At 52.1% G+C, this 17,944-nt stretch overlaps 1 protein-coding gene across 1 annotated transcript; it reads left to right on the top strand.

The window, feature by feature from the left end:
• The first annotated feature begins 624 nt into the window (after positions 1–624).
• fam107b (family with sequence similarity 107 member B) lies at positions 625–17,944 on the top strand. Its single transcript, XM_042335785.1, has 4 exons — positions 625–734; positions 15,643–15,826; positions 16,723–16,873; positions 17,549–17,944. Exons 2-4 carry the CDS (start codon positions 15,696–15,698, stop codon positions 17,666–17,668), a joined length of 402 nt encoding a protein of 133 aa, XP_042191719.1. The 5' UTR covers positions 625–734; positions 15,643–15,695; the 3' UTR covers positions 17,669–17,944.

Below are 17,944 nucleotides of genomic sequence, written 5' to 3'. Positions count from 1 at the left end.
CGAGAGAGAAAAAGAGAGCCAAGGAGGAGAGTAACAGAGAGGAAAAGAAGAAAGAGTCAAGAGAGCTTGAGACAGAAAATATTGTAGCCCAAAGTCCACCAAATATTAGTCCACAAATATTGCGTGTTGCCTTATATGGGCAGCAGAGGGGCTGCTTCAGGGGTAGTTGCTTTTGAAACGGTGTAAGAAAAGGTCCTTAAGGGGGTGGGAGGGGAGAGGGGGAAGGTTTTGCAGATTTAAATTAAACATGTAGAGGTTTAGCTTCCCGCCCAGAGCTGTTCATTCACGCCCAGGATCAGCACAAACCCAACCCAACCCAACCCAAGCCAAGCCACATCCTCAACATCCTCTGGTGGCAAACGGCGTCACTGAGCCTCTCACACAAAGGGCTGAGCAGAGCTGAGCAGCTCTGTCTGTCTGTCTGTCTGGGTCTGGGTCTGTCTCCCTACCACAGCACAGGTCAGAGGGAGAGACACACACACACACACAGACAGAACCAGAGAGAGACAGAGAAAGGGGAAGACAGAGAGAGAGAGAGACACACACACACACACGCACAGCTCAGCCACAAAGAGAGAAGGGGGGAAGGAGAAAAACAAAGAGACAGAGGGAGAAAGACAGAGGGAGGCAGAGAGAGAGAAAAACTGAAAGGGAGAGAGAGAACAGAGAAGAAACGAGGGCTGCTGGAGACTGAACGTCTGGGATCCCCCCCCCCGACTCCTTCACTGCTGACTGTAAGTAACTGTCATATCTCTATCTGTTAGTGCCTCATATGTAATGGCTGTGAAAGAGAGAGACTGTGTGTGAAAGAGAGAATGGGTGTGAGTGTGAGTGAATGAATGTGTGTACAAGAGAGTGTGAGTGACTGAATGCGTGTGTGTGAGAGTGAGCTTGAGCGTACTTGTGAGAGAGACTTGTTTGTGAAAGAGAGTGAGTATGTAAGAGTGAGTGTATTAGTGAGAGAAAATGTGTGTGCGAGTCTTGAGCGTGCATTTGTGTGCTGGAGTCTGACTGTTTGTGGGGCGAGGGGAGAGAGAATGTGTCAGTGAGTGTGTCAGAACATGTCAACCCAGTGACACGTGTGTTGGTGAGCATGTGTGAATGAGTGTGAGAAGAGAGAGACTCTGTAGCTGTGTGCAAGCCCGAGGTGCGCGCGCGCGCGGGTGTGTGTGCGCACACATGTTCGACCCGTGTGTGAGGTTAGACTTCTGCGCGCACGCGCGCGTGTGTGAGAGACAGAGAAGCGTGTACACATCACTAGCGCTTTTCATTTATCGTATAATCTTTTACAATTATACGTTGGGAAGGGGGTTAAGTCGTGTGGTCTCGAGTCAGTGAGGTGTCAGTGTTTGAAGATTTGATGTGTTAAACGTTTGATGCATTTTTTTTCAAAAAATAAACAAGAAATTCACTTCCTGGCTGTCTGCGGGGACGTCGCTATTTCGCAAAGTGTCTGCCGCGTTCGCCTGCAAAACACACAGTCGCTACACTCTACGACAAATCCCACGTACCTTGGTTTGTCAAATGCAAGGATCGTGTTATTTCCAATCGCAATTTTTTGAATTTACAATGAGAATAATAACCCTTGCATTTGATACACCGCCTTATCGCGTCATCGAGGCGTTTCCAAAGCGTTTCGCAGGATGCACTGTAAAGCGTAGTGACTGTGTGTTTTGTGGGTGGGTTTCGCGGGGTGGAGGGAGAATGGAAATGGAAATCTCCAGCCACTTTGGTTAGGTTTATTTTTTAAATGAGAAAACATCTTGGAGATTTTCTGACTGTGTAGTAAAAGGGTTTGAAGTGACTGTATGTGCGATTGAGGTGTTAGATTTGAACACACAACACTCTGGGGGGCAGGGAATCCTCCCACTCGGCTCCTGTTATCCCTGCAGCCAAAGCCCTAACTAACGGGGAGGGTGGTCCGAGCTGGACAAGCAGCGGGAAAGCTTGGCCAGACAGCGCTTTCAATGGCCAAGCTATGTGTGGTTAGACTCCCATCAGTTACCCCCAACGCACTCTCTGGGCTCCCCACAAGCCTTGGCTCTCGCCAACCTGTCAAGGTATATGGGGCAAGGTGGGTAATTGGAGTTGAGGTACATATCAGCCACCATCTAATAGAATGGCGTAAGAGGCTTGATGGGCTGAATGGCCTACTCCTGTTCCTATGTTTCAATGCGCCTAATATCCTTAGGATGGGTCCCTCCAGAGAGAGAGAGAGAGCGCATTCCATTCCTACAATCTCTCTCTGGGATTGCCAGGTGTGGGTGGGATGTGGGGAATTCTCAGTTGGGTTTGGAGACTCTTAAGCAACGGTGACGGGTTTCCGCACGTGTCAGACACCTCTGGCTGCTCAAAAAAAGGAGTTACGTAAGGTGCGTGTGAGAGTCTGTGGGGGGGGGGTGGGCAGAAAATGGTGTGAGAGGTTGGTGTATCGTAGCTCTATGAAAAAGGTTTGTTAGGCCCTATTCGCCTTCTCTATACTTTGAGCTTCTATGGTCTTATCTTCTCCGGGTGTGAGTCAGTGAGCAAGCTGGAAAATCCTGAGCCACAGGTGAGTAAGATCCCTCAAAGGCAGGAGCTGGCTTGCTTAGACACTCTCTCTGAGGAGGGAGTTTATCTCTCTCTCTTTTTCTCACTCTCTCTCTCTCCACATGTCCTAAATTTTCAAGACTGAGGTGGATAGATATTTGTTAGGTCAGGGTATCAGGGGATATGGGGCAAAGGCGGGTAAATGGAGTTAAGGTACAGATCTTATAGAATGGTGGGAACACGCTCCTGTTCCTTTATTCCCCCTCTTATCACCTCCTCAAATAAAATCACTCACTCTATAGCTGTTTGAGGGGACGTCACTGTGTCCAAATTGGCTGCCGGGTTTCGCCCACAAAATGCGCAGTCACTGCACTTGACAGTCTATCCTGTGAAGCGCTTTGAGACGTCTCAACGACGTGATAAGCTGCTGTATCAACTGCTGGGATTATTATGATGATGATGATCACGATTGTTGTTATTGAGGTTGTGTCACACATGTAATTGGAACCTGCCCTCGGCCCAATTCCTGATGCTTACTGACAGGCTGCCAGCCACCCAGACAGTCTATAAATAGGAGCTCCATTGTGTCTGGGGTAAGGTCTCACGTTGCACAGTTTCTCTCTTGTCAGATGTGCTCATGTTACCCGCCGACTGACGGCTGACGCGGGGTTAACCGTGGAGTCCCGTGGCGCAGTGGTTAGCATCCGGACAAGAGCACCCGAGTTCATCACGAAAAGCGATCGACTTAATAACCGTGTTCCTACTTACTGCTGGGTAAACAGAGGCGTGTGGGTGGAGTAAGGTTTCTTTGAACCCAGGTCCTCTCGCTCGCGAGGCGAGTGCTCTAACTCTGTGCCACGGGACTCCACATTAAAGGGCTACCAAGGCAGAGCGACCTACGTTCTTTCCCCGAGAGGTTAGATTTGCCAGCGCACACCGCCTTTTCCTTCCTGTTCCGAGGGACAGGCTGTGTTCAATGTGATCTCCCTGTCGCTCGAACAAAGCGAGGAAATAGAGATGATAATAAAAAAAGGTTCTCTCTGAACACACATACACACAACCCCCCCCCCCCCCCTACACACACACACACGCACATACATACACACACACACACAGCTACGTAGTCAGTTTGGTTTGGCTCTACTTGGAGTCAGGAGGTCACAAAGGTTTGTAAGTTCACAGTCTAGTCTGCGTGGAGTCCCGTAGCTCAGTGGTTAGAGCGCTCGCCTGGCAAGCGAGAAGACTCGGGTTGAATTCCCGGGGAGGGCGAATCCTTAGGCAAGTTTCCTCACTCCACACACCTCTGTTTATCAGCGGTAAGTAGGAACCCGGTTGTTAGTCGATCGGCGGATTGTTTTCTGGGGGTAATAATCCAGTATATTAAAAAAAAATTAGTTGCTCAATCCGCGACTGTTTGTGGGGACGCTGCTGTGCGTAATTGCCTGCCGTGTTTCACCCACAAAACATAGTCACTACACTTTGCAGAATATCCTGTGAAGAGCTTTGAGACGTCTCGACGATGTGATAAGGCACAATATCAAATACAAAGATTATTATCATTACCATAGGCTGACGCTCGAGAGCAGTGTGTATGTGGGGGGGGTGGGGGGGGGGCGTGCAGTGGCGGAGGAGGCAGCTGTATTGTTGGAGGCCCTGTTCTTTGGGCGAGATGACCCCCAAGTGAGGTTCTGTAGCTGTTCCTGTGCCCGCACGTAACAATTCCCGTAGCATGACTGGAAAAAAGGGAAGGGAGTTTCCCCTGCATGTCAGCCAACCTCCCCCGCCTCGCACCTCCCTCCCCCCCACACCCCCAAACCGGATAAGGTGTTCTCTTTATAGAGCTGAACAGTGCCTACGGTCATCTCTTCGCCCCCCCTCAGCTCATCGTCAAGCTCCATTACTGTTAAGTGCTCAAACTGAACCCCCCCCCCCACACACAGAGTATGAACCAAAGCTGATGTTGTCGCACGCAATTTGCCCCTAAATTCGCCCGTGGGGAAAAATAAATAAAGCCCCAGACGTCGCGATAGCTTGGATATGTACTTAAAAAGAAAAAAACTTGCGGGGCCATAATAATAATAATAATCCTTGCCTTTGATATAATGCCTTATCACGGCGCTTCACGGAATATACTGTAAAATGTAGTGACTGTATTGTTTGTGGGCGAAACGCAGCAGCCAATTGCGCACAGCTGTGGGGTAAGATTTAGGGAGTGGGACGAGTTGGGTAGCTCTTTTCAAAGAGCCGTCACAGGCACGATGGGCTGAATGGCCTCCTTCTGTGCTGTAAGATTCTATGAACAGATAGAAATGACCTCTTTGACGCTGCAAAGGCTCGCAGCTTCCTCCCTCTTGGGACTGAGGACAGGCAGTTGCTCTGTGTGTGAGCGCGGGAAAAAAAGGGGAAACTGTCTGCTTGCTCAGCAATCGTGGACGATGGTGAGGTGGAGGGAGGGGGAGGAAATAAGTAAGCGTTGCGCACAAGATAAAGCAGGGGTGTTTGAGTGAGTGAGTGCGTGCGTGTGTGTGTGGAGGGAGGGGGGGACCATGTTTCCATGACTCACTTGCACGACTGAGACGTCAGGAAGCCCGAGCTTGGCCAGCGAACGAACGCTGGCCAGACTTAAGCTCCATCCCTGACTATCACAAGAATCCCTTCATTCAGTTACTCCCGTAACAGATCCCGACACTAATCCTTGTAGTATTATTTTTATCATTATCTAGTCGTGCCTGTTGCAGCAATGCTTGCAGCCAGTTTCACTGAATGGGCCTTCTCTCTTTCATCTGGCATCTTTATTTGTCCTCGAAAGGCTTGATCTCCCCTCTACCCCTTTCCATACCTCCAACTCCTTGCCCTCTCCCCCCCCCCCCCCCCCCCATGAACCTCTCTCCCTGTCCACTAGCACCGTTGTCACCCCTTTAAAAATGGCCGTCATCCTTAAACGAAAAACCCTCCCTGGACCCATCCCCGCTCTCAAACTTCCTGTGTTGGAAGCGGGAGCAGCCCATCCTCATCAGGTCACACTGGCTCCCTATCCCCGAATTGATCGATTTCAAGATCCTCTCAGTTCCCTTCACACCCTGGCGCCTCCCTACCTCTCCCCAACCCGCGGCTTGCTCCGCTCGACTGGCTCCGGCCTCCTGCTTGTCCCTTGTGTCCGCCGTTCCGCCATCGGAGGCCGCGCTTTTAGCCGCTACGCCCCGAAACTTTGGAACACTCTCCCTCTATCCCTCCCCCGTCTCGCCCTCTTCCTTCCCCCTCTTTAGGTTGCGCGTGAAGACCTTCCTCTTGGACCGTACCTACAGTCAGCCGCGCCCCCCTCCCCCCTCCATTCCCCCGGCTCGATGTCGTGCTCCGCCACCGTCGGAGCGCTCTGGGACGCTGCCCTGCATGTGAGGGGCGCTGTGTAAGTGCAAGTTGTTGTTGTAGCCAAATGGCACGGCGCCATCAAAGCACCTGACTTGTAAAACTGGTGCTTTGGGTTCGTGAGTCAAACGTGAAGGGCGCTGTGAGCAAATGTGAGTAATTGTTGTTGTTTGCTGACGGAGTGGAGCACTGTCTGTGGGTCATACAGCGTTGCTGACAGCGTGTCCTTGCCTCCCTCCCGCGCACCCCCACCCCTCACCCCGCTGTGGCCTTGAGCTTCTCAGCTCGTGACGGCTGCCCTGCCCTTGAGAAAAGGCTTCCGGCAGACTTTAACCGGTTCCTTCCCAGGGCCACACCAAATCCATACAGCAATCATCGCTTTCAACATCTCCATTATAGCAGCAGGCGACAGACTACCGAGATGGGTAGAGGGTGGATCTTGATCTTCTTTTGGTCTAGCGATTGCTATGTTCCCGTGGAGTCTTAACGGCTTCACTCAGGGAGCAGCCAAAAAGCCTAACGACAACAACAACTTGTGTTTATATCGCGCCCCTCATGCAGGGTAGCGTCCCAGAGGGGATTGAGGGTGGAGGGGGCGTGGGCTACAATTAGACTCGCTGCCTCGCTGCTCTTTCCCCATCCGGGTTAGTCTGGTGACTATCCTCCTTGGAGGGGAGGTAAGTGGGGTCCCCTCGGAGCTGAACTAGCGAGAGAGAGGGTGGGGGGAGGGGGGGTGTAAGAGAGGGGGATGGAAGGAGAAAAAGGGGAAGTGGGCAAACGAATTTTCAGAAAACGGAAGAGAATTGGGATGGGGAAACATCTTCTTACGTTATCTTCCTCTTAGTCTTTGTAATCTTCACCCATCAGTGTGAGGGGGTAGGGCGGTGGGGGTTGGGGGGGGGTGGTGGGGGGGATGTGTCTGGTACACAACACGCTCTGCCTGTGAGGTTTTGGGCACACACACCCCAGCACCTCACTGGACGCTCAGCCTAAGCTGTGAGCTCAAAAGACGCCCGATGTGGGGGCTCAAGCCCACAACCTCCTGACTCGGGAGCAAGAGCGCGACCGAGTGAGTCACGGACTGACGTAGCCACCGTGTATTTGTGTGGGCGTCTCAAATCACTTTACAGAAGATACCGTCAAGTGTAGTGACTGTGTATTTTGTGGGCCAAACGCAGCAGCCAGCTTGTGCGCAGCAAAGTCCCCACAGACAGTGGTGGAGTGAGTGACCACATTATTATTTGGGGTGGGGGATTGTTAACAGTCTCGGCCGGGATATCGAGAGAGAGAGAGAGAGAGAGAGAGAGAGAAAGAGAGAGAGAGAAAGAGAGAAAGAAGGTCCCTTCTAGTTCCCAACAGTTACGTGGGATCTTTAACGTCCACCTGAACAGGCAGACGAGGAGTGAGGTTTAACGTCTCATCCGAAGGACGGGGTCTCCGACGGTGCGACCCCCCCCCCCCCCCCCGAGTGCTGCAATGGGGCGTCAGCTTAGACTGTGTGATTCCAAGTCACAACTTTCTGACTCGAAGGCGAGAGAGAGAGAGAGAGAGAGAGGAGGGGATGTGTGTGGGATGCGTGTGTGTGCGTGTCTGTGTGTGTGTGTGTGTGTATAAGAGGAACCGGTGTGTTGCTCACAGCTGCCCTCAGGGCCTCTTCCACACACCCCCACTCTCTCACCGTGGAGCTTTCTGGAAAAGGGCACGGCTTTCGCAGCCCTCGGTGAACCCACATCCCGCCACTCAAAAGCGTTTGCCAGTGATTGGCAGCAGATTTAACAGCCGGTTGGTTTGTGCTTCCTAACGAGTGAGTAAGAGCTTCTTTCCACCTGGACACACTTCCCCAGCCCCTGGCTCTCATCCGTTGCCAAGTCCATGTGAGCTCAGGGCTTGTTGTGTTCCCAAACCCCCCCCCACCCACCCTCTTCCCCCGCCCTCCCCACCCCTCGCCCAGCCCCATCCGCCGAGCCCCATCAGCAACCGAACTTCCAACCCTTTCCTGGAGCCTCCCTCACGTCCCTTGCTCAAGGCCAGTCTCGAGCCATACCTATTTGACTGCGCTTTTGGTCATCTTTCTCCCCACCCCACCTCCTCACTCCCAACTCCCTCTCTCTCCCCCGTGGTCCTGGCTGACAATCTCCTCTCCCCCCCCCCACCCGGATAAAATCCTCGTTCACTTCATTAGTATTGTTGTCGTTGTTGTTGTTGCCTGTTTATGGGATGTTGCTGTGTGCAAATCAGTTCTCGTGTGTTTACCTACAAAAAACACAGTGGCTCCAGCGTACGGTCGGACAGCTTTGATATGTCCTCCTGATGAGATCATGCGCTGCATCGATTGCGAGGATTATTTATTAATTAACACTTTCAGGTGTGCTTCTGACCATGAAAGGCCCTGTGCAAAGGTAAACCGTGGCCAAGCCTTTAGTTTGAGCGCTTCTAACTTCTGGAACTCCCTCCCTTTAGTCCTGCATCTCCCTCCCTCCCTCCGTCTGTCTGTCTGTCTGTCTGCCTTTAAACTTTGAGCAATTGGCTGTTGCATTTCGCTCACAAAATACACAGTCACTGCACCTTACGGTGTATCCGGTGAAGCTCTTTGAGACGTCTCGATGAGGCGATAATCTCAATCCCTCTGCCTCGCCCCCTCCCCCCCTCCCCCCTCCCTCTCTGCCCCGCTTTCAAAAGTGCAGTGACTGTGTGCTTTGTGGGCGAGGGGAACTTTGCAGACCAGAGAGGAATGTTAAGCAGCTGGGGGTGGCGGTTGACAGTTTGAGCGAGTGTGAGGGTGCAATGTCACACAGGAACTCTGATCTCTCTCTGTGTGTCAGGCGAGCAGGTGGAGGGTGGAATGTGAGGGGCAGCGAGGCGGGTGGGGGTGGGGGGAAGGGGAGTCAGCCGAGGGGGTCAGGAGCACCAATTGCTAGTGACAACCGTGGCAAACATAGTCAAATGGGACGTTAGCAATAGAAAGATGTAAATCTCTTTGCTCCACCCTTACTTCCTGTTTTCCCTCCCCCCATCTCACCATCTCTCTCTCCATCCATACGTCTAATTTTCACCGACCGTCTCGCGCAGAACAGCCCGGCAGCGAAGCCACTCGGCCCAGCAAAACTCTCAGGCGAGGACATAGTGCCAGGGGCAATTTCGGGACGGACACCAGGAAGCGTTTCTTCGCCCAGGAGTACGGGGGAGCTAATGGCGACAGCAATTTGCGTTTAGATCACGCCCCTTCACACGGGGTAGCACCTCGGCGTGCTTGACGGTGGCTGTGTGTGTGTGTGTGTGCGTGTTTGTGTGAGAGAGAGAGAGAAAGAGAGACAGATTAGGAAGGTGTACATTTTATATACAGCAGTTTTCACCTCGGAGTTCGTCTCGAAGCCCTTCCCTAGATATATTGTGACGTGTAGTGAATGTGTATTCTGTAGCTCAGTGACGTCCCCCGCAGAGTAGCCACGGTGCGAGTGACCGATTTTATCCAGGTGGGGGAGAGAAAGTCCCTTCTCTTTTCCTGCCACCCCACCTGGGAGACCTGAACAGGGCACGGACGGGGAGTGAGGTTTAACGTCTCACCCCGAAGGATGGCGTCTCCGTTTGTTCCGGTGCAGACCGGGTTAAATTCCGAGGCCATGTGTACCTCAGCTGTTTCCCAGCAGGTGCTCTGTGGAGCTTCTCTCCCCCCCCCCCAACCACGTGTCACTCTCTAAATGGTCTAGTCACGGTGGGGGGGGAATAGCAGACAGTGACAACTGCACAGCTCGTGGGGCTAGGGGTGTGTGTGCATGTTAACCCCCTCCTTTTTTCCCCCACCCTCACCCCAGGGCCTCGAAAGCAGCATGTCCTGCTAACAGCTGAGCTGCTTTCTTTTCGTTCGTTCGTTCGTTCACTCCTTTCCTGCTCTCCGAGGGAAAGTGCTCTCCAACCGTGTCATTAATCCTGGATCTCCTTGTGACTAGGGCGGACTTAAAGGGCCAGTCCATCCCCGCAGCAGCTGGGTCAAACCAAACTGATATCTCTCTCTCTCTCTCTCTCTCTTTCTCCTCTCTGTTTACATTTGTCTTGTCTCTTTCCCTCTCTCCTTCCATCTTCAGCTCTCTCTGTCATCTCTCTCTCTCTCTTTATCCATCGCTATCGCTCTCTCTCTATCCCTCTCTCTCAGATGGGCTCCTGTTTCCGAACAGCAGCTGAGCAATCGTTCTCCCGCAAAACACACAGTCACTCCACTTTACAGTCTATCCTGTGAAGTGCTTCAAGACTTCTCGAAGGCGTGGTCAGGCGCCGTTTCAAATGCAAGGATTATAATTATTATCATTATTGTTAAGGCTTATCACGATAGTGATCATAATGAGCCCTCACATACCACACCTCACCGCACTTTGCCAGCATGAGGCTTAGATAGATCGCGATTGGGATAAATAATTTTTTGACACGACTTGAGTTGTGGCATTCAAATTTATTTCAAGTGCAGACAGTTTTTTTTCTCTCTCTCTCTCCCCCCCCCCTCTCTCACATCCCCTCCTTCTCCATTGTTTTCCTTCCATCGACAAAAAATTGTCTTCCTTAAAGGCCAGCCAGTCGTTTCACCCCTCCTACCCTCTCTTTCTTTCTCTCGTCCTCTCGCTCTCTCTCTCTCTTTCTCCTTCCCTCACTCGCGCCCCTTCACCCGCTCTGTCGCGCACCTCCCGCTGTCCCTCATTCTCTGCGGAAGGACCGCGTTTCGCCCGCGAAACACGCAGCCACCACCCTTTGCAGAATATCCTGTGAAGCGCTTTGATGACCCGATAAGGCGAGGGTGTACTGGAAGGTGAATTGATTATGTGTGTGTGTGTGTGTGTTGCGGGCGAAACCTGGCAGCCAATTGTGCCCAGCAACGTCCCACAAACAGCCGTGGAATGAAGTGCAAGGATTATCATTATTGTTGTACTGCCCAATAAATTCCCAGCTCATTCTTACCCCCCCCCACCACCCACCCGGTTCAATTGGCCTTTCATCTGCCGCTTTCCCAATAAAACCCGGCTGTTTGACTGTATAAATTCCAAGCTTATCGTTTAACCTGGGATGGAAGTGTTGAGGGCAAGTGACGATTCTTTGGCAAGTCACAGAGTTCAAGGTGTGGCTCAGAAGTTTTGTGGGTTCAGGTCGCGGGGGGGGGGGCTTTGAGCTCACACGGTCTAGGCTGAGACTCCAGCGCAGCGCTGGTGGGGAGAATGGGGGTGCGGAGTGGGCGCTGTATTGTCAGAGACGCCGTCCTTCGGAAGAGAGATCTTGCGGCGCTGTTGGGAAAAGAGAAGGTAGTTTCTTTCTTTCACTCTCGGTGTCCCTCCACCCCACCGCACCCCACCCCCCCCCAGATACAATTGCTTGTTCACATCACGGCTGCGTGTGGGGACGTCGCTGTGTGCAAATTGGCTGCCGCTTTTTGCGAAGGTTAATATTAACGTGGTGCCAAGGGGTATCAAGGGATACGGAGCAAAGGAGGGTAAATAGAGTTGAGGTACAGATCAACTGTGATCTAATTAGAATGGTGGATCAGGCTCGAGGGGCTAAATGGCCTCCTGTTTCTATGTACCAATAGAGGTTTGGAGTTGCCCAACAGCTGCAACGATTACAATGTTTACAGTCTGTATCGTATTTACATTTGACTTTGCGAATGCGTCCACGCTCCACCCGAGACCTGCAATCGCGCCTCCGCTGGCAACAACAACAACTTGCACTTGTATGGCGCCCCCTCCACGCAAGGGTGGCGTCTCAGTGCGCTCAACAGTGGCGGAGCCGGACTGTTTGTGGGGACGCTGCTGCGCGCAATTGGCTTCCGCGTTTCACCCACAAAGCACACTCTGCCTGTGAAGTGCTTTCAGACGTTTCAACCGTGTGATAAGGCGCCGTATCAAGTGCAAAGGATTATTATTGTTATGATAAAAGTGAGGAAGTGATGTTGAATTTCTACAAAACTTTGGTTAGAGCACATTTGGAGTATTAATAATAATCATCCTTGCGTTTGACATAGGGACGCGTCAAGTCTTCGCGACGTCTCAGAGCGTTTCACAGGATATAAACGCGGCAGACAATTACGCACAGCAGTGACAATTCTGTCCAATTCTGGTCTCCACACTATACAAAGGATATAGCAGTAATGGAAAGAGCACAGAGTAGGTTTACTTGGACTACGTCAAGGCTTGCAGGTTGCTGCTATCAGGATAGACTGGATAGGTTAGGCCGTTTTTCACTGAGAAGAGACGATTAAGGGGGAAACTTAAAAGAGGTGTTTAAAATTATCAAAGAGTTTGATAAGGTTAACATAAATAGGTGGGGAAGTCTGTAACCAGGGACACAAGTATAAGATTGCTGGTCGCAATTGACTGCCGGGTTTCGCCCGCAAAATACACAGTCACTACACTTTACAGTATGTTCTGTAAAGCGCTTTGAGACGTCTCGATGACTGGATAAGGCGCTATATCAAATGCAAAGATTATTGTTTTTATGATAGGAGTTTGCTATAACATGTAGCCATGTACGGATTCATTGGGTGTCACCCCTATCCTCCCTCTCCCCCCCACTCCCTTCCCCCACCCCCGCATTAGATTTGCCTCTCTTCCCTTTTAAGTATTGTAAGCGAAGACCAAACCGGATGAGGCAGTTAATGATTAGCGAGGACACGTTGCCGGGAGAGTTGTCAGGTTACAGCAGATGTGTTTATGTCCAAACACGGGGACATCTCTGCATCGCTCTGTCTCTCTCTCTCTCTTTTCCGTGGCTCGCTGGGTGTGGAACAGAGAGAGAGAGAGAGAAAGAGAGAGAGACGTTCATTTCAAAATTAAAATTAATTCAAGTTAAAATCGTTGGAAACGGCCTTCATGGAGGCAAAGGGGGGGGGGAAGGAGCTCCTGTTGGCATTTCGCTCCGAGAATCTTGGAACTTCATTCCACCCTGGATTGAAACTGGAAGATATATATATATATATATATAGGGTGGCAGCGATGTTGAGTTGTCCTGTGCAGCGTTTGCTTCAAGGTTTAGCGATCACGCCTTCTCACCCCCCCCACACCCCCCCCACACCCCCACCCCGTGGCACTCCCACCCCCTCACAGGGACGTTTGTGGAAAATGTGTGTCAAAAAACACCCCCAACAATTTGGAAGGAATGGTTGCTTGCGCATTTAGTGATAAGGAGAATAATCTTTCCATTTGATATCGCGCCAAGAATTTGCATTTGTGTAGACGTCTCAAAGCGCTTCACAGGATATACTGTAAAGTGCAGTGACCGTGCATTTTGTGGGTGAACCGTGGCAGCCAATTGCGCACAGCGACGTCTCACAAATGACCGTTGATTGAGTGATCAGATTGGAAGTGACGGGGAGATGATTCCCTGCTTATGCTTTTTCCCTCACTCTGTTCTGTTTTTTTCTGATTCCCCCCCCCCCCCCCCCCCCCCCCCCCGCCAGTTCCTTCCCGCCTGAGATAAAGAGAAGGGAAGGTTTCTCATCTTCCCAGAGGGCTTGGATGCCGTGGGAGGATTTGGTTTGTTACTGACCAGGAAACATTACCTCCAGTGATTCCCGTCTGATTGTGTGTTAGAGACATCCTCAGCGTCAGCACAGGATGTGCCGCAGATGGAATAGTTTTGCAGGCAACACACATCCCGTTCCTAGGCAATGTAGCCCACGCTATCTCTGTCACACTCTCCCTCCCTCCCTCCCTCACTCACTCACTCACTCACTCTATCCCGCTCTCTCTCTCTCACTCACTCAATCCCACTCTCACTCACTCACACTCTCTTACTCTCTCACTCACTCACTCTATTCCGCTCTCACTTACTCTCTCTCTCACTCTTACTCTATCCCACTCTAACTCACTCACTCACACTCTCTCTCACTCACTCTATCCCGTTCTCAGTCACTCACTCACTCATTCTCTCTCTCTCTCTCTCTCTCTCACTCACTCACTCACTCACACTCTCTCCCTCTTACTCTCTCACTCACTCACGCTCCCTCACTCATTCCCTGTGTGGTTTATTCTGTGCTGTTTGTGATTGGATTGCGATAGGGCTATAGGAAAGAGAGAGAGAGAAAGAAAGAGGGAGAGAGAAAGGAAGAGAGGAAAGAAAAAGAACATAAGGAAGAAAGGAAGAAAGATATAAAGAGGAACGAGAGGAAAGAGAAGAAACGAAAGAGAACGAGAAAGCAGGAGAGGAAAGCAAGAGAACGAGAGGGCAGACACGAAAAAAAGAGGAAAGAAACGAGAGACAAAAAAAGTGAGAGAGAGGACGGAGAAAGAATAGAGCAGGGACGAGAGAGAGAAAATAAAAAGAAGAAGAAAGAAAGAGCAAGGGAGAGAAGGAAGCACTGCTGGTGGCGCAGTGGGTTTGGCTGGTGGCAGTCAGCTCCAGCTCTAAGTGGTGCTAAAGGAAGTGCAGTAATAACTTTCCTGCTGTTCCCAACAGTCTCTAAACCTGTTCAGTGTGTGGAGCTGGTTTACGTTAGCCGAGGGAGGGAGAGAGGGAGAGGGAGAGAGAGAGAGAGAGAGAGAGAGGGGGGGTGGAGGCCAGGAGCCAGGCAGGGCTTGACGTCAATGTGAGGAGATTCCCTGAGCGCATACGTGTTACATACGCTTCCCTCCCGTTTCCTGGGACGCATGCCCCCCTTAGAGACATGGCTGGTTACGCATTTCGGCAGCCAGGCTCAGAGCAGCGCAAACAGGGTAACCTTGTCTAAACCATCTGCGGTGCTAGTGGGTAGCCGTGGCAACAGGAAGAGGCCATTCAGCCCCACAGAGCCTGTTCTGTTTCTTATTAATAACAACAATAATAATCCTGGCATTTGATACAGCCAGCGCCGCGTCACGTCTTCGAGACGTCTCAAAGCGCTTCACGGGATAACACTGTAAAGCGGAGCCACCGTGTATTTTTGTGGGCGACGCGCGGATGTGGGCAAGGCTGGTGCGGGAGAGGACACGGCCTGCAGGGGAGGGTTTGGGATGGTTTGGAGCTTGTGGAGCTAAAGATTCCTGGATGCCAGCCAGTGTGCTTGCAGGCCAGATTCCCACGTGGGCTGCTTTTGACTCAGACAGTAAATGAGTCACCACAGACTTATTGATTTAACTGTCCAAGGACCATCAATTTACGGTTAATGTGCAAATCAGGAAGTAAAGCACTCGCTGTCCTTCACTCCACTTCCTATTGCGCTAGTTGTCAGCGTGGCTCGGCCTCTCACGCTCTCACCTCTTTCGAGCCCCCCCCCCCACCACACACATCGGGGGTCTTTGAGCTCGCAGTCTAGGCTGACGTTCCAGCTGTGGGGTGAGTGGGGGGTGGGAGAGAAAGAGAGAGCGCTGTACTGTCAGAGACGCCGTCCTCTGGATGAAACGTTAACCTGCACTCACCATCTGTGCCCTGTTCTGGCGGACGTTAAAGATCCTGGGGCACTGTAGGTAAAAGAGACAGGAGTCTTCCCCCCCCCCCCCCCCACCCCAGACAGATAAAATTGTTCATTCACTCACTGTTTCGGGGACACTGTGCGTGGGGACGTCGCCGTGCGCAAATCGGCAGCTGCGTTCACCTACAAAAATATGCAGAGTCACTGCACTTCACAGTAATTCCTGCGAAGCGCTTTGAGACGTCTCGTCTCGGGGGTGAAGCGGAGGGATAGAGGGAGAGAGTTTCACAGCTTCGGGGCTGAAAGCGCGGCCTCTGATAGCGGAGGAGAGACGGGGGTGTTGGGCCTGGGGTGAGTTTCTGAGGGGTGTGTGTTTTTTGTCACAGAGAGTGAGAAGGTCGACACGGAGCAGGAGGTGCAGGACATCGGGGGGAGAGTCATGGCCGAGCCCGACTACATCGAGGAGGAGGACAGCGCTGAGCTGATCAGACCCCGTAAACTGATCAACCCCGTCAAGTCCTCCAGAAACCATCAGGACCTGCAGCGAGAGCTGCTCATCAACCAGAAACGGTAGTGACACCATCACCGGGGAGATGTATAGTGGTGGGTGTGTGGGGGGGGGGGCGTGGAGGCAGGAGAAGGGGGGGATGCGTTGTGGGGGGAATAGTTTAAACCAATGGTGGCCGGCTGAGAGGCGGGTGGGGTGGGGAACGCCACAGTTTGGTGAGGTTTTAGGAGGTCACAGATGGTGAGAGGAGAGAGGCCGTGAAGAGCTTTGAAGGTGAGGACAAGGATTTTGAACTCGATATTATTTGCCATCAAGAAGCAGCCCCTCTCCACGCTCTCCCCCCCGCCCCCCTCCCCACCCGAACATTGACACGGTTCTAGGTAAATGCGGGTTCGATCGGCAGTGCGTGTGTTCTCCTCAGGCTTTTCTCGATTGACTCACGGCACCAATGAAAGAAATACTCATCAATTAATTGGGTCGGCCTACAGTAAAGGTCGGCCGCCTGCTGGTCGACCCAATAAATATTCCCTCATTGAATTTTCAAAAGAATTTTATGCTGAAACTTCAATCCACGGCTGTTTGTGGGACACTGCTGAGCGCAACTGGCTGCCGCGCTTCTCTCACAAAGTGCCCAGTATTTACAGTATATCCTGTGAAACGCAGTCACTTCACTTTACGGCGTATCCTGTGAAGCGCTTTGAGACGTCTCGACGACGTGATAAGGCGCTGTATCCAATGCAGGGATGATTATTATTATTATAACAATCATATTATATTATTGTTTGGGCTCCCAGTTGGCTCTGTAAAGCTCTCTGAATCAACCTCCCAAAATTGTAGTTGTTAAGTTTGGGGATCTCCCGTGGCCCCTTTCCCCCTTCCCTCTGTCTCCCCTTGGCCTGGTTGCTCACGCTCTCTTCCCCCAACCCCACCCCACCCCCCCCCTCTCTCACACCCACAGGGGCATCGTTCCACAGAGCAAACCAGAGCTGCAACGGGTGATGGAACAGAGGAAACGGGATCAGGTGGTGAAACAGAAGAAAGAGGAAGAGGGGCAGAAACGCTCCGACCTGGAACAGGAGTTAATGAAGAGGCAGCAGAGACTAGACCAGGTAAGGCAACAAGCCCGACCGGCACAGACACCCCCGTGATAGCACCTCGGCTCCTGGTGGGTGGTGGGTGCGTGGAGCCTGGTGAGATGCAATGTTCAAGTCCAAGTCCTGTCTGTGACTGTTACGCCGGACGTTAAAGATCCCGCAACACTGTTAGAAAAGCAAAGGGAGTTTCTCCGCACCGTCACTGGCCTACATTCCCCAGGGTACAATTGACCGTTCACCTCTTGCCTCTTTGCCTTCGGAGCCCTGCAGCTGAGCGGTTTGAGCGCTCGCCTCGCAAGCAAGCGGACCCGGTTTGATTCCCAAACAGGGCGCGACCTCAGGCAATTTTCCTTACTCCACACACACACACACACACACACGTACCTCTGTTTACCAGCAGTCAGTTCCTACCCGGTTGTTAGTTGATTGACGGATCGGTTTGCCGGGGGTAATAATCCCTTGGAAAAAAAATTATAACTTGGTCACTCAATCCACGGCTGCTTGTGGGGGACGCTGCTGTGCCCCTCAATCGAATGCCCGCATTTCACCCACCAAAACGCACAAGTCACTACACTTGACGACATGATGAGGTGCCATGTCAAACGCAAAGGATTATTATTATGACGATGATATATCATTGAGGTGCAAGGGTCGCGGTGTGAAAGGGTAAACCTCTGGGTGATGTTCCAGATGGAGCAGGAGAAGCAGAGAGCGGAGGAGGAAGAGGAGAACGCGCCCGAGTTTGTGAAGATGAAGAGCAACCTGAGGAGAACCAAACTGGAGGAGAGCACGGACGTTCAGGTGTCCTAGAGAGAGGGAGGGAGGGAGCCAGGGGCGTGGAGCGGAACAAGAACTTTTTCCCGCTTTTCCCCCCACCACCACCCCGACTCCGAGGATTTGGTTGTGGCTGCCAAAGGCTTTGAGGAATTCCAGGCTGGAATGAGCAACGAGGCTGCCCTGAGTCCACAAGGAGGGGTGGGGGGCTGGGGGGGGGGTTGCAGAGTTCCATGTGCCTGACGGACACCTCGCCAACATTCCAGGGACGACAGACGAAGCCTTTTAACACAGCGACATTCAACCCAGGAC

This window comes from Callorhinchus milii, unplaced genomic scaffold, assembly GCF_018977255.1.
Source record: "Callorhinchus milii isolate IMCB2004 unplaced genomic scaffold, IMCB_Cmil_1.0 Scaffold5, whole genome shotgun sequence".
Lineage (NCBI taxonomy): Eukaryota > Metazoa > Chordata > Chondrichthyes > Chimaeriformes > Callorhinchidae > Callorhinchus > Callorhinchus milii.
Note: the sequence above shows the minus strand (reverse complement) of the source record. Positions and strands in the feature narration are given on the sequence as shown.

Bases quoted from the DNA above. Each gene is read 5' to 3' on its own strand.
- fam107b (XM_042335785.1), top strand. From the start codon at position 15,696: ATGGCCGAGCCCGACTACATCGAGGAGGAGGACAGCGCTGAGCTGATC. The intron at 15,827-16,722 runs GTAGTGACACCA...TCACACCCACAG, and splicing joins CTGCTCATCAACCAGAAACG to GGGCATCGTTCCACAGAGCA. The intron at 16,874-17,548 runs GTAAGGCAACAA...GTGATGTTCCAG, and splicing joins GGCAGCAGAGACTAGACCAG to ATGGAGCAGGAGAAGCAGAG.